Source organism: Sphaerodactylus townsendi, linkage group LG11, assembly GCF_021028975.2.
Source record: "Sphaerodactylus townsendi isolate TG3544 linkage group LG11, MPM_Stown_v2.3, whole genome shotgun sequence".
NCBI lineage: Eukaryota > Metazoa > Chordata > Lepidosauria > Squamata > Sphaerodactylidae > Sphaerodactylus > Sphaerodactylus townsendi.
The window spans coordinates 16,355,057-16,370,455 of record NC_059435.1 but is presented as its reverse complement, the minus strand read 5'-3'; the positions used below and the strand labels follow the sequence as shown (position 1 = coordinate 16,370,455).

At 43.8% G+C, this 15,399-nt stretch overlaps 1 protein-coding gene across 1 annotated transcript in view; it reads right to left on the bottom strand.

Moving 5' to 3' along the window:
• The window catches only part of CNTNAP2 (contactin associated protein 2), a 1,428,778-nt gene that overhangs the window by 60,348 nt on the left and 1,353,031 nt on the right, over positions 1-15,399 (bottom strand). The window contains exons 18-20 of the mRNA XM_048510449.1: positions 13,285-13,530; positions 11,708-11,841; positions 5,670-5,763 (exon numbers count right to left, since the gene is read on the bottom strand). Coding sequence (XP_048366406.1) covers positions 5,670-5,763; positions 11,708-11,841; positions 13,285-13,530 — 474 coding nt within the window. The remainder of the gene's footprint in view (positions 1-5,669; positions 5,764-11,707; positions 11,842-13,284; positions 13,531-15,399) is intronic.

The window sequence follows — 15,399 nt, the reverse complement described above, 5'->3', positions numbered from 1 at the left end:
AGATCTAGGGCACTTTAACATGAAGAAGTTGTCATATTTTGAGTCAGGTTCAGCCTTCACTGTTTTAAAGGTAAGTTAAGATTGTTTCAGAGAGGGCGATTCCTGACGATGCACCATGCATTTGGATAGGATTTTGAATTTCAGATATTTATGCTATTAAAGGTTTGGGAATCGGAACTGGAATTTCAGATATTGCTATGGTTTCCAGTAATGCCCGCCTTTTTTGCTTCTCTCTCTCAGTTGTGCGTTGTATCGGTATATTGTTATGTTGAAAAACCGCTTCAGTTTTCAAAACAGATGTAGAAATAGATGAGAAAAATTAAACGGCTCATGATAAAGCACCGCAAACAGTTCAGATAGTGTTTGCTATGCCTCAGAAACACAACCGCATAACAAAACCTGAAGAAAAGTGATTTCACAAATAAAGGGATTGAACCTAGTTTTGGGGAAGCAGTGTAGTTAACCCTGTTAAGCGCTGTTAAACCCCACTGATTTTCATGGGAAGAACTAAAGCATGATCCTTTACCTGGGAGTAAGCTCGGTTGCTGGCAATGGGGCTTGCTTCTGAGTAAACCCTCCTAGAGTCGTGATTCACCCGTTCGAAGCGTTGCACAGTTGCTTCGAAGCAAAGCCACTGACTACCACCAAGCTTACTCCCAAGTAACACATGCCTCAGAGCCAACCGTTTTTTCTAAACGAAAACCTCAGTACTCAGGTTAATTTGCCGTGTTGGCACTTTGCGATAAATAAGTGGGTTTGGGGTTGCAGTTTGGGCACTCGGTCTCGAAAAGGTTCGCCACCACTGGGCTATGTAGACTTGACACTATTCTGGGCAGTCAATCAGGGTCAGAAAGCTCTAAACCTCAGCCAGGCGGTACCAGTTCTACCCGAGATTGCAAATGACATTTGTGACATCTGGTTCTACCACACCGTTCTTTGCTTTTTTGACAGTTCTACCCAAGAGTAAAAGATCCAAAGGGACTGGACATAATGCATCAGGCAACAGCATAAGGTGGGTCCCATATTCCTTTCTTGGGATAATACCATGATTCCTGTTGCTTCAGTATGAGTGAAGGGGTGGAAACTCTGTTCAACTCTATGTGATTCAGGAATAGGCATCGAAGTTAGACTGATGGAAGCAAAAAAATTGGTATGTAAGAAAGACAAGATAATACTCCTTCACTACTACTTCCTTTCTTCCTTAGTTAATTATACAAAAGATAATCATTACCTTAGCATGGTGAACCTCCTCTTTCTTTTCCAACCAAACACACTACCATACAGCAAGAAATAGTATATGGTACAAGACCTCAATGATGAGCAAGGCCCATGCAATGCTCACTATAAAATCTATCAAAGCCACAAATGTTTCTACCACAGTTTTTGTCTCTGTATTTATTCTAATGTAAAAATTAGAATTCTGTGTCAGAGCAGAAGAAGAACTCTCTATAAATCATGCCCATCCAGCAAATTATGAACATATGCTCTTGATTTGCAATGAATAAATGTCAAAGTGGTTTCTGTATTCCTGCGGCTGTGATTGGAGCCCTTTCCAGTACTGCCTGCAGGTACCATATGGCCATATTATTTGTGACCAGATTATTACTTTCCTGCTCTGTTGCTCCCTCTCTTTTGTCCTCCATCAATGAGACAACTAATACTGCTTGCAAAACCATCTCCTCCCCATCCAGATATGTCCCCTCCATTCCTTGTTGGGAAGCATCCCCAGGATCCTGCACCTACACCAGTGTAGCATAGTGGTTAGGAGCAGGTAGACTTTAATCTGGAGAACCGGGTTTGATTCCTTACTCCTCCACATGAGCAAAGGACTCTTATCTGGTGAATCAGATTTGTTTTCCGCACTCCTACATTCCTGCTGGGTGACCTTGAGCTAGACACAGTTTCTTCAGAACGCTTTCAGCCCCACCTACCTCCCAAGGTGTCTGTTGTGGGGAGAGGAAGGGAAAGGAGTTTGTAAAATGGCTTGAATTATAAATCCAGACTCTTCTTCTTTTTCCTTCCTCCTCACCTTGCACTTCTGTTAGCTCTCTTGGTCCCCTTTTCTCTTTCAAGTCTGCAACACATTTTTTCTATGTGTGTTTTAAAGTTCTTGAGTATTTCCACTGGCATTATTCCCACGTTCTGTTAGAGAAGCTTTTTGTTGGAATACTACAGGCTCCCTGGTGCTTTGTGTGGGCGTGCTAGCTGGGGAGCCTGTGAAGGGCACTTCTGACTGGCTCCAAACCACCTTGCTTTGTTCAGTTTTGGAGATACCCGAATGCTCTTTTATCCTGGATTACTTTCTGTGTTGTGTTTTGCTGCCTGAATGTGTGGACTCCCACTTTGTGAACTGGACCTCCGCCTGGAATCTAATCAAATAAGTAGCTGTAGGCTTCTGCTTTACTCTCTCTAACCTTTCGACGCTCTGCCTCCCCCTTTTTAAACAGAAGGCCCTGTTTATCTGGGTGGTTGGAATATTTTATACTAAAAATGGGTATTCTAGCGCTATTGCGGGACTCTTGGGCCCGTTCCGCACGGCAACGGTGCGGGGGTGCGTCGGCATAAACAATGGCGATGCACCCCCCCGGGACAGTTTGCACGGACGGTCCCGGGAGGGCGGCAGGCGGCGGCACCAAAGCCTTCGCACAGGCTGCACCGTTGCTGAACGCCTACCTTGTCTCCTGGCTTCCAGCGCCTCGCAGAGGCCAGGGGACACCTCCCCGCAGGCTGGAGCAACAACTCTGGAGTCGCAGGCCAGGGGTGTGTGTCCCCTGGCCTCTGCGACGAGCCGGAAGCCAGGAGACAAGGTAGGCGTTCAGGGACGGTGCAGGGGAAATGGCGCCTTCCAGCAGTTGGAAGACGCTGCTTCTGAAAAACCTCGCTCAGGGAGCGATGTTCGGAAGCAGCATCTTCGCACCGCTCGGGAATTGCGAGGCTGCTGCTGCTGCGATGCAGCAGTGCCGGCTGTGCGAACTCCTCCCCGGGGCCGCTGTTTTTAGCGTCCCTGGGGCACTTTTTTCCGCCCGTGCGGAAAGAGCCTTGGTGTATTGTGACTGTCTGAATTGGCTCCTCCTTCATGCCACCAGTCTGTATCATTCCCCTTAATACATTTTATTCTGCCTGGATTCTCAGCACTTTTCAAGCTCATGGGGGAGGTTCATCATTTGGACATTAGGTCCCTTTACTGCCACTTGTGAGGGTTAGAGAGAGCCAGGGTGGTGTAGTGGTTAAGAGAAGGAGGACTCTGATGTGGTAGAACCAGGTTTGATTCCCCACTCCTCCACATGAGCAGCAGACTCTTATCTGGTGAACTAGGTTTGTTCCCCACTCTGGCACAAGAAGTAGGCTGCATGACCTTGGCTCAGTCAGAGTTCGCTCCAAACTGCCTCCTAGCTCACAAAGTGTCTGTTGTGGGGAGAAGAAGGGAAGGGGTTTGTAAGGCCATTTGAGACAAAAAGGATATAAATCCAAACTCTTCTTCTTATTTCACAACCCAGTTTCGGGATGCTTTTCTAGCCAGATAGGAACTTAAGACAACAGCTGTTTTAGCAGAGGTTTAAGAGGAAGCATTGGCTCATTCCGCACATGCAGAATAATGCACTTTCAAACTGCTTTTAGTGCTCTTTAAAGCTGTGCGGAATAGCAAAATCCACTTACAAACAATTGTGAAAGTGGTTTGAAAATGCATTATTTTGCGTGTGCGGAAGGGGCCTTAAGGATGGGTTTCTTCCCTACACTTGGACTAACCTTGGGTCAATTTATGCTGAACTGGAAAATGAGGAACGTTCAAATAGATGTGAACAAGATACATGTGTCTCCCTGACCTCAATCTGTAACATGGGGTCGCTCCCCACTCACCATTAGCCGCGGGGTTTTCTCTTGTTCAGACGCGGGGAGCCAGGACGTTCCCCACATCCCCTCCTTAGCGCTCCACTTCCGCGCGCCGGGCTGGCGCAGAAATTAAGCCGCTTCTTTCCTCCTCCTCCCCTGGCGCCAAGGCCAAATCTCGCTCTCTTCGAAAAACAGCGCAACATTTCTAAACCCCGCCAGCTGGGCCATGCTGGGTGGTGGGGTGGTGGGGAACCCGGAAGATGACGCGCGGTTGATTCGCTGGGGCGCAGAGCTTTCCGGCCAATCAGGGGAAAGAATCCTCCATTTTGTTTGGGGAGGGCGAACCGTCAGTGCGCGGAATGAAGCCACATGAAGACGAGAATCATCAGCTGACATCCCTATATTACAATGCAGGCATTGAGACGGTGCACAACGTGACGTGACGATATTGTTCCCTTTGTTCGCGTTTATTGCTGCAAATTCACACAGCTTAATTTAGTTTGCGAATTCACACAGCCAGGTGCTGCTGAGCAGACCAGACGAAAAGTAGTCGGTGGCGGGCGGCAAGAACTGATTTTTCACTTTCTTTTTTATGCTGATCGCCAGCATGTGCAGCAGACGCTCTCAAACAAATGCTTCCTAAAGCTTCCAGCGCCTCTTCTGATGACGTGGTAAGTGGCAGGACATCCCCGGGAGCCTATCAAAAACGACCTCGTCCCAGCCAATGAAAATGGAGGCCCTCCCTCCCTCCATGACGCACACCTGTGCCAGCCAATGAAAACGCTTCATTGCCTCTATTTCCACGAAACTCCCGTTCTTGGCCGCCCGCGTTAGCTCCTTAATGGCAAATGAGTGGGGAGCAAATAGTCTCCGTGGTCATAAGCCGCGGAGGCTTTTCGGCGCGGGGACGCTGCGGAGTTGCACACGAAGAGGTAAGTGGGGAGCGACCCATGAAGGCCATAGCAAATCCTCATCCCTGGCATACAGTGATGACATCATCATTCTGTACCAGGAACAGGTCATTTAGAAGCTTACAAGCAGAATCCATCTTGTATTGGCCCTGGAGCCTGTGTGGTCCTGGGTCCTGCAAGGGACGGCTCAGTTAGTGGACTTCTTAAAGTCTAAGCTTTGCTATTTCAGGCTTGGAAAATGACCCTGCTTTTGTACAATTTTTTCCTGTCCTGAAGCCCAAAGCCACACAGTCCTAAGATTAGAATCCGACAATTAATGGAATTAATCCCATTGCAGAACTCATTTAAACTATTCAGGGCGGTCTGGCACTTAGAAATGTTTTCAGCAGATTTCACACTTTTCCTTTCCCCCAACTAATTAATTGCATTTAACAGATACAAATAACCCCAGGATTGTTAGCATTTCCTTCTAGAATTCCCCATTGCAGAACCTAAAGAGGCTGAAAAATAAATACTCATGTCCTTAATTCTACCATCGATTAAACACAGAATCTCCCTCCACCTAATTTATAAGCGTTTTTACCGTCAATCCGCTTATTAAGCTCAAAGCCCTAAACAAAGACAGTATTATCTAAATCAGGGGTGTACAACTCTGGTGCCCCAGATGTTCATGGACTAAGATTCCCAGGGCTGATGGGAATTGTAGTCCATGAACATTGGAGGCACCAGAGTTGGACACCCCTCATCTAAATTGTTTCTGGTTTGTAGTTGTGTTGGTCTCCAGTAGAAGAGCAGGATTCGAGTCCACCATTACCTTAAAAACCAACAAGATTTCTGAGGCAGAAGCTTTTGAGATACAAAGCTTATGCCTTGAAATCGTGTTGCTCTTTAACCGATTTTGCTCTGTTATCTAGAATGGATTCTCACCTATTACTTTTCCTAGAAAGAGGGACTTCAAGGAGCTGAACTGAAGGTCTGAGGTTCCTGGCAGGCTGTGGGTTATCGGAGGATAATGATCCAGCTGCAGAAACACAAAACAAAGAAGCCAGGATTTCAGACAAGCGTGCCCTTACAATGTTACCCAACCAGGCCTTTCTGAAGATTACATCACCCCCACATCATTCGCTTTGCTTCCAGATGCTCTTGTTTTATCTTTGATCTTTTTAAGCATAAGCATTTTGTTGTCATTGTGCACGCATAACGAAATTTACAGCAGCATTCCTCGATGCACACAATTTCAGACTCATACCCCATCCTCACTTTCCCCTTCCTCCACCCATCCCTACATAGCCCCAAACACATCAACACGAAGCCATGGAATTCAGCATAGCCACAGCTCTAGAGTAGAAGCTGTCTCTAAGCCTCTTTGTCCTAGTTTTTATAGACCTGTATCGTCTGCCGGATGGTAACAGTTCAAAAAGAGAGTGTGCTGGATGAGACAGATCTCTCAGAATATTTTGGGCTTTCTTTAGGCTTCGGGAATTATAGAGTTCTTCCAAGGAGGGGAGAGGGCAGCCGATAATTCTCTGTGCAGTAGTGATCACCCTTTGGAGCGCCTTCCTATCTGCCACTGTGCAACTGGAGAACCATACACAGATGCAGTAGGTTAAGACACTCTCTATAGCACAGCGATAAAAGGACACCAGGAGTTTTCCATTCAGTTGTTGTTTCCTTAACAGTCTCAGATAGTACAGTCTTTGCTGGGCCTTCTTAACCACCACGGCAGTCTGTACGCCCCAGGCATATAAAACATACTAGGCAACCATGATCAAGCTTTAAACAAAACTAAGAACAAGCTATAACCACAGGTTACAGAAAAGTAAAAGTAAATGGCAATTTATCTCCCAGTCTTATCTTGACGTGGCTTTATGGCATCTTGCAAAAATCTGGCTACTTTCTCAATTATGTCAAGACTGGAATTGTTCAGGAGAAGGGACAATTGAGCAGAATCAGAAAGTCCTGTCCTGCTTGCCTGGGCTTAGATAACTTTGTTCAAATTTCCAAATAGAAAGGACAATCAAACAGAGCATGCTGGATAGTTTCCAGTGCAGCCCGCTTTATCAGGACAGTGCCTATCTGAATATGCTACATTTTAGTATCTTCTGTTGAGAATTTCAGATGGCATTACACTGAATCTGCCCAAACAGAAAGTTCTATGTTAGCTCAGATTTTGGAGATGGTAAAAATGTGTAGCAGTATGGCCGGCATTAAGCGGTATCCCCAGTCTCAGAGGGGAGCAAGCCTTATTGTTTGCACTACTGAGATTTTGTGCTTTGATGTCCAAGAAACAGCATTTTATTTTACGGAAGGCCTCAGATGCTGAGAGATTAAAAAGTGAGTGAAGGGGCATTCTCAAAAAGCTGATAGTTTTTCTTAATGAGCCCCAGCCAACTTCGTTGAGGACCGAGGTCAAGCCATTGTTCTGAAGAACAGACTTCAAAACAAGTGGGCACGATCAGTCTCACACTCCCTCTAATTCACATCCAATTGCTTACAGAAAATTGTAGCCTATTGCTAGATACAAGCATCCTGAAGCAATGTTTAGAAACAAAGTCCATTTAAATGTCATCTCCCTTTCGCTGTCCTGCTCAAACAGAGGAAAAAACTTATTTTGACGTTTATGCTTTGGATTTTGAGTTTCAGCAAAGAAAAAAGGCTTAGCTTGCAGCCTCCCGGCTTGAATTTTTGACTTTAAATCCAAACAGGATTCAAAATTGGTTTTGATTTGTGTCTACATTTTAAAGTACATCAGATCTTCTGAGTAATGATTTTCCTGGAAGAACTAATTTTTTTAGAGCGATTCCTAAATGCGACACTTGAAAACACTAATCAAGATGGGACAGAATAGGCTCAGTCTGAGAAAGAGGTCGTAACATGGTAACAGGAGTCTGCAGGGGAGTGGATGTATCTTTTCCCCCACCACACCACTGGAGGGATTTTTGAGTGTTTTCAGGAAGGAAGGAAGGAAGGAGGGAGGGAGGGAGGGAGGGAGGGAGGGAAAGAAAGGATGGATGGATGGATGGATGGATGGATGGAGGGAGGGAGGGAGGGAGGGAGGGAGGGAGAAAGGGCAAGGAAGGAAGGAAGGGAAATTAAGAAATGAAGAAACAAAGAAAGAAAGAAAGAAAGAAAGAAAGAAAGAAAGAAAGGAGGGAGGGAGGGAAAGAAAGAAAGAAAGAAAGAAAGGAGGAAGGGAGGGAGGGAGAGAGAGAGAGGGAAAGAAAGAAGGGAGAGAGAAAAGGCAAGGAAGGAAGGAAGGATGGAAGGAAGGGAAATTAAGAAATGAAGAAACAAAAGAAAGAAAGGAGGGAAGGAAGGAAGGAAAGAAAGAAAGAAAGAAAGAAAGAAAGAAAGGAAGGAAGAAAGGAGGGAGGGAGGGAGGGAGAGAGAGAGAGGGAAAGAAAGAAGGGAGAGAGAAAGGGCAAGGAAGGAAGGAAGGACGGAAGGAAGGACGGAAGGAAGGACGGAAGGATGGAATGAATCTAAACAGCTTGAAAAGCCCTCCAGTGGTGTGAGGGGGAAATGGTGGCTGTGGGAACTTTGAAAACACCATCTTCCTACCCAGATGGCACGCAAACAATGTTGTTTCAAAAAAAGAAATTAGGAAAGCAGGCTTGGGAGAAATCCGAGCAAAGCAGGAGAAAAATCTGGAAAGCGGATGCTTAAAAGGGTGCTATCGTGCAGAGTGGCCAGTCTTTCAAGATCACACAAAGAATTTCTCTAGGGTGCAATCACTCTGAAGCTCAGGTCTAGGAGGCAACATCAGTGGACAGCCTTGTCCTCAGTTCGTTGGTTCTTCAGGATGTTAGATGAGATGGACCACATGTCTAACCAGGCACAGCTGCTCCTGTGTCCTCAACAAAACAAAGGCCATTGCTAGATACAAGCATCCTGGGTTTCCAGCATACTGCTATGAAGAGTTGCGCTGTTTGAAGTTCATGGAAGTCAACGGTCTTCGAAGGCCAGCATAGCTTTTCAAAGGGTTGCACCAACTGAGAGCTGTCGCAGATTATGGCAAAAGAGCTCTGGGAGAATGATGAGCAACATGCAAAAATCCCGCATGAATTCCATGGAGATAAAACAACTCCCTGGCAAATGTCTCCATACCACGCTTAATCTCAGGACATCAGTTTGAGAACCAAACGAGCGAAACGGATTATATTTAATTGCAATTCATTTAGTCACAAACTCTCCTAGACAAGCACTACCTGAGGGGATTATCTGGGATAGAATAAACCTGGGGTAAATCAGAAATGTTTTAACTCGAAACCACATGGTACACCCTAAGATATGTCCCGGATGTGGAGTTTATAGCAGCAAATATGTTTATAGCAGCAAAAAGGATATCGAAGAGATAGAAAAAGTGCAGAGAAGGGCAACGAGGATGATTGAGGGACTGGAGCACCTTCCTTATGAGGAGAGGCTGTGGCGTTTGGGACTGTTTAGTTTGGAGAGGAGACGTCTGAGGGGGGATATGATTGAAGTCTATAAAATTATGCATGGGGTAGCAAATGTTGACAGAGAGAAATTTTTCTCTCTTTCTCACAATACTAGAACCAGGGGGCATTCATTGAAAATGCTGGGGGGAAGAATTAGGACTAATAAAAGGAAACACTTCTTCACGCAAAGTGTGATTGGTGTTTGGAATATGCTGCCACAAGGAGGTGGTGATGGCCACTAACCTGGATAGCTTTAAAAGGGGCTTGGACAGATTTATGGAGGAGAAGTCGATGTATGGCTACCAATCTTGATCCTCCTTGATCTGAGATTGCAAATGCCTTAGCAGACCAGGTGCTCAGGAGCAGCAGCAGCAGCAGAAGGCCATTGCTTTCACATCCTGTATGTGAGCTCCCAAAGGCACCTGGTGGGCCACTGCGAGCAGCAGAATGCTGGACTAGATGGACTCCGGTCTGATCCAGCAGGCTAGTTCTTATGTTCTTATATAGAAGCAGGCTCGATCAGTCAGTTGGACAGATGGCTATTTCATGCCACATGTGGTGTGTATATGGTTGCCAACCTCCAGGCGGCGTCTGGAGAACACCAGGATCACAACTGATCTCCAATCTACAGGTATCAGTTCCCCTGGAGAAGCAGGTTTCTTTTGAGGGTGGACTCTACAGCATTTTAAGCCACTGAGATCTCTCCACTCCCTAAATGATGAATTCCTTTAGCTCCACTCCCAAATCTCTAGGAATCTTCCAATCTGGAGTTGGCAAAATGTGAGTAACTGTGGCATGAGAATTTTGCAAGTAGCCTAGAACTAATAATAAACCCATTAGCAAACTATTCATGATCAATACCTATATTATGAAACCTCAGGTGTCTGTTGAAAGTGGAAGGCAATGGTGTCCTTATCAGAAATACTTTCTTTATACTCAACCCTATTTGGAAACTTGGAATTATACAGTAACTCATTTGGTAGAGGGACTGGGTTCTCACTCATAATCTACAAGTAGTTAACTACTTTCAGTGTTTGTTTGGTTATTAAAAAGAGAAATCTTGTAGGAATGTAAGGCAGGAAAGTTTAGGTTCAGAGACAGCTAAACAAGGCAGAATTCTTCCTAAACGTTATGCTGTACTGCCATCTAGTGGCTACTGAAGCACAGACTATTAAAAAGGGAGATTTGCAGTCTTCTACGGGGCCGGATGCAACTCATGCTAATAAAATATAGAATTCATCACAATAAAAATATATCATGGCAATGTGCTGTTTGCAAAAGATATTGCATCTCAGTACAATTACAACTAATAAGAAAAACACCATGATTCCAAATATGTTTTAATCATTCTCTTTTATACTTATTTTAAGCTCTGTTTTTAACTTGTTTCAGTAATGTCTTTAAGGTGGATTCCGCATGGGCCAAAAACAGCGGTGTGAAAATGGTGTAAATCCTTTTACACCCTTTTAAACCATTTTACACCGTTTTCACACCACTGTTTTTGGCACATGCAGAATCCGCATAAGTGCTGGTTTTGAGCTAAGATTAAATTTGTATATTTTAATTTGTTAGCCAAATGGGTGGCCATATGGGAGGGCAGAAAGGTGTGGTTAAAAAGTTTTAATAATTATATATGTATATACAATTATACTTATATAATTGTAAGAGTTATTTCTTCCATGATAGGTATGATCCAACCAAAATGATGCAGCTGTAAACCCCATCAACTAGAATGGGAAATTTAAGGACAGAATGAAATAAATGGGACCAAAAAATTCTTGATTGTCTTTGGAATTTTTAATCTGGTTTGAGTTCTAACAGTCACTTCAGTCCCCGTTAAACTTATACAACAAAAATGTGTCATTCCAGAGTGAACGATGATGTAGGAAAGGTTATCATTTGTCCCAATTGTTCTATAAAAAGGCTGATTTTCAAGAATTTAAAAGAAGCATCTTAAACACTTGGACAATGAGAAGTAGGGAGCTGTCTGACACAATGGGATCAGACATTACAGGATAACTAGTGTTGTCTACCCCAATCATAACAGTTAAAAACTACTAATTTTTTATTCCAGCATAAGCTTCTGTGAATAGAATCCTCTTTTTCTCATGCGATGGGTGATTTCCCATTATATTGTTATTTTATAGAATCAAGGGGTTATGAAAAGACAGGAAGTATTATGTAAAATTCAAATCTAATCAAGAAAAAAGAGGTGACCATTAATTAGTTATGGTATACTAGCAACATTTTTAAGGGGTGAGAGACTTCCAGGTTTTGTCAGTTTGTTAATTCGCACAGGGAGATAAAAAATCTCAAATTGGTTCAGCTTAAAGGAAAGTGCAGCCTCTTAATGAATCCCAGTTCAGCAGTTTCATATTGGAGTTCCTCTTTGAAGCTCTTTTCCTGATGGTTATAATGGCTTAGATTTTCCCATTGCTGCCATTCCGAACTCTCCAGTCTTACTGAACACTTTCCCTAGCAATAATTTTACGGCTATAACTGGCCCATAACCATCAATGTGTTTACCTGAACAGTGATCTCCTTCCCATTTCGTGTGATATTAATGCTGTGCGGCTGTCCATTCGTCACGTTCCTGTGATCTACATTGATGTTATATGGTTCTTTGGTGACTCCAAGGTGGTACCGAATTTGTAAATTTCCTACAGAAAAAGAACAGGCATTTAGTTATTTCTGGCTCTTTATCCCAGAACAGGTTTCCAAACCCCTCCTAGCCTTTTAACTGTCATATCCTTTTACCACACTATTATGCTATCCTGAATTGAGCTCCACATATGGCCATTCCACAAATTGTGCAGGTAGAAACCCATGTTTGCTAGTAATTAAATTCAATTATTAATTAAATGTATTAATTAAATTATTAATTATTAATTAAATTGTTAATTAAATTTAATATACCGCCCACCCCCGAAAGGCTCTATAAGTGCACACTCAACAAAGCAGCTGCAACTTTCTTGCATCCCCAAACATACGGAAATTGTGAATTAAGTATGTAAACCCCCCCCCCCCCATTTTCACAATAACAGGTTGCTGAGCGCTCAGCATGTAGCCCGGATCATATTCATTTATTTTATTATTTAGATTTATTCCACGCCCTTTATGGCAGTGTCAGGGTGGGTTACATTAAAAGCCATAATACAATTTTTATGACAATAAAACCGCTATAAAACCAATCCTAAAACCATAAAACATTCTAGACTAAAATTGCCCCACCCAACCAGCCCTAAAAGCGGGAGGTGGGTACAGGATACCTCGGGCTGCTCTCATCCCAGTAAAGGAGTGGAATCAGTCACATTTAGCAAGAGCTTTCCAGTTTTCCTTGTGGCTTTATTATTATTATTATTATTATTATTATTATTATTATTATTATTATTATTATTATTATTATTATTATTATTATTGTGTTTCCCTGAATATAAGACAGTGTCTTATATTAATTTTGCTCCCAAAGATGCGCTATGTCTTATTTTCAGGGGATGTCTTATTGTTCTGTGTTCTGTTTGTCAGGCATGCTTCCAAACGAAAACTTTGCTATGTCTTACTTTCAGGGGATGCCTTATATTTCACACTTCAGCAAAACCTCTACTATGTCTTATTTTTAGGGGATGTCTTATATTCAGGGAAACAGGGTATGTTGTTGTTGTTGTTGTTGTTGTTGTTGTTGTTGTTATTTATTAGATTTATAGGCCGCCTCACCCCAGAAGGGCTCGAGGCGGCTCACAATACAGCTGTTCCAATAACAGCACATAAAATACATAACTAAAACTAACCACATTAAAACAAATTTCCATAGCAGCAATTTCTTAAAATTTAAATGACAAAGTTAAAAGCAAGCAAGATTAAAGACAGGCGCCCGATCAAAAAGGCTGGGAGGGGAGAGGCAGGGCCCAAGATGGAATCAAGGCCCTGCCAAGATGGAAAACTGGCAGCCTCAGTGGGGGGCGGTAGATCTGCGGCCGGCCTCACCAAAGGCCCGGTGGAACAGCTCAGTCTTACAGGCCCTGCGGAACTCACCAAGGTGTGGGAACAATGCTGAGGTGACCGAAGCCTACGTCAGACCCTGACATCAGAAACAAGCTACTTACCGGAAGCATTCAAAAGCACCGCCATGTAGTCCTTGGTGTATGAACTGATATAGAGAAGGACGCCGGGCGGTTTGCTGGTACTGAAACTGAAACTAAGCTCTTCTCTATTCAGGTTAAAGTCAGATGCAGCGTTTTCCGGTTCTGTTGAGCTCAAGAGAGTCCTGCTAACCAAGTCCTTCATGTTACTTCCTGCCGATGAAAAGTTATACCGGAGCCACATCCCTTCTTCAAAAAATGCTCCAACCTCTTTGGGGGTGGGGAGAAACAAACAACAAAAAAGATGGTGAACGTACTCTGTGACACCCTTTCATGTTCAACAACTACAATGCTCTCATTTACTACCGCGTGGTTTTCTTCTGACGCGCTCGCTTTTAATTTTTCAGCTTGTTGAATCAATGATTTCTAAACCATCTGGCAACACTAATGTTTGTCATCAAAGATGTTTATAGTATCAGCCTTCCACCACCTATGCTAACAGTGTGGGTCAGGCTATGGAGGAGTTTCATCAATGCATTTTACTTGATTTGTTCATTTACACTCCACCTTGACCTCCACTAGGGACCCAAAGCAACTTTTATCATTCTGTTCTCCATTTTATTGTCATTAAAGCTCTGTGAGGTAGGTTAGGCTACGCATGTGTCACACTGGCCCAAGGTCATTTAGCAAGCTTCTGCGACAGAATGAAGATTTGAATCTGAAATCTCCCAGATCCTAGTCTGACACACAGCCATAATTTTCACTCAGTTTTGTCCAGATCTTTCTACTCCCCCAAATCCTACATGCCATTAGTCCATCTATATCAGGGGTCTGCAACCTGTGGTTCTCCAGATGTTCATGGACTACAATTCCCATCAGCCCCTGCCGCCATGGCCAATTGGCCAATTGTAGTCCATGAACATCTGGAGAGCTGCAGGTTGCAGACCCCTGATCTATATCCTATGAGCTTCAGCATAGCCTTTTTGGAGTGATCAAAGTGGACCATTCTTTTCCATTTCACCAGCAGATTCCATTGCAGTTTAAAAACCTGGTCCTGTAACAGATGTGCAGGCAGAGGTTCAGAACGAACGAACGAACGAACGAACGAACGCACGCACGCACGCACGCACACACACACACATACACACACACACACTCCTATATAAATGATACTCCTTTGCAATAGTTTGTTAAATCTAGTGCTTGCAAAATGTGAGGGCTGTCCATTATCCCATTACTGGGATTTCCGAACAACGGCCTGAAAGCATTTAGAAATGCTCCTGACGCAGAGCTGTAAAACAATGGTTTGTCATGCGTTTTCAAAGCAATCGGTGATGGATTTATAGTTGTCGTTCTGTAAAAGAAACTGTAATTTTGCTCCAAAATATTGATGTGAAAAACAATTCCATTTTGCATTTTTTTTTGCTTCGGCTACATCCAATTTTGGCTAGTAATGCAACTCCCAAATTTACACGTGGACGGTCCGAAGCAGAGGTTTCAGGGGGGGTGGGGGTGGGGATGATTGCTCCGTTTGTTCTTGTTTCGAAGAGCTCTTTCCTGGTGACACAAATGCCACGCAGCATGGCCATGGATGAGCATAGCTACCTCCATAGCTATATGTCAGGGTTCTCCAACATGGTTCCTATGGGCGCCCACCACTATTTCCATTGGTGTCCATTGTGCCTTTCAGAAAAAAGAGGGCATTGCAAGGCTTGCTGTAGGCAGCTCTCATTCAAATGAAAGGGATTTCCACTCCTAAGCAACTGGGCTTTCCTTAGTCAGTGTGTGGTTCAATTTCTCCTTCAGGATTTGCTTCTTCGCAGCAGATATGGGGAGAGAGGTGTTTCGTTTGGCTCTGCCTCTGGAGGCAGCCATTGTGTGTTTGGTTCCACCTCCCATTTGGGGGCATTGCTCATCACCCCCCTCTCAAAATTCCAAAGGTGCCCACAGCCTCAAAACGGCTGGAGACCCCTGCTACAAGGCGTTATCACTAAAGGGCATTTAAAATGTTATTTTCACGGACATTATCAAACGCCCAGCGGTTGTATTGGCAGTACGATTTAAGCTTTTAATTTTTAAAATGGGAAAAAATCTACTACCCATCCCACACAACACAAATAAAATGTCTCGAGGTTGGAA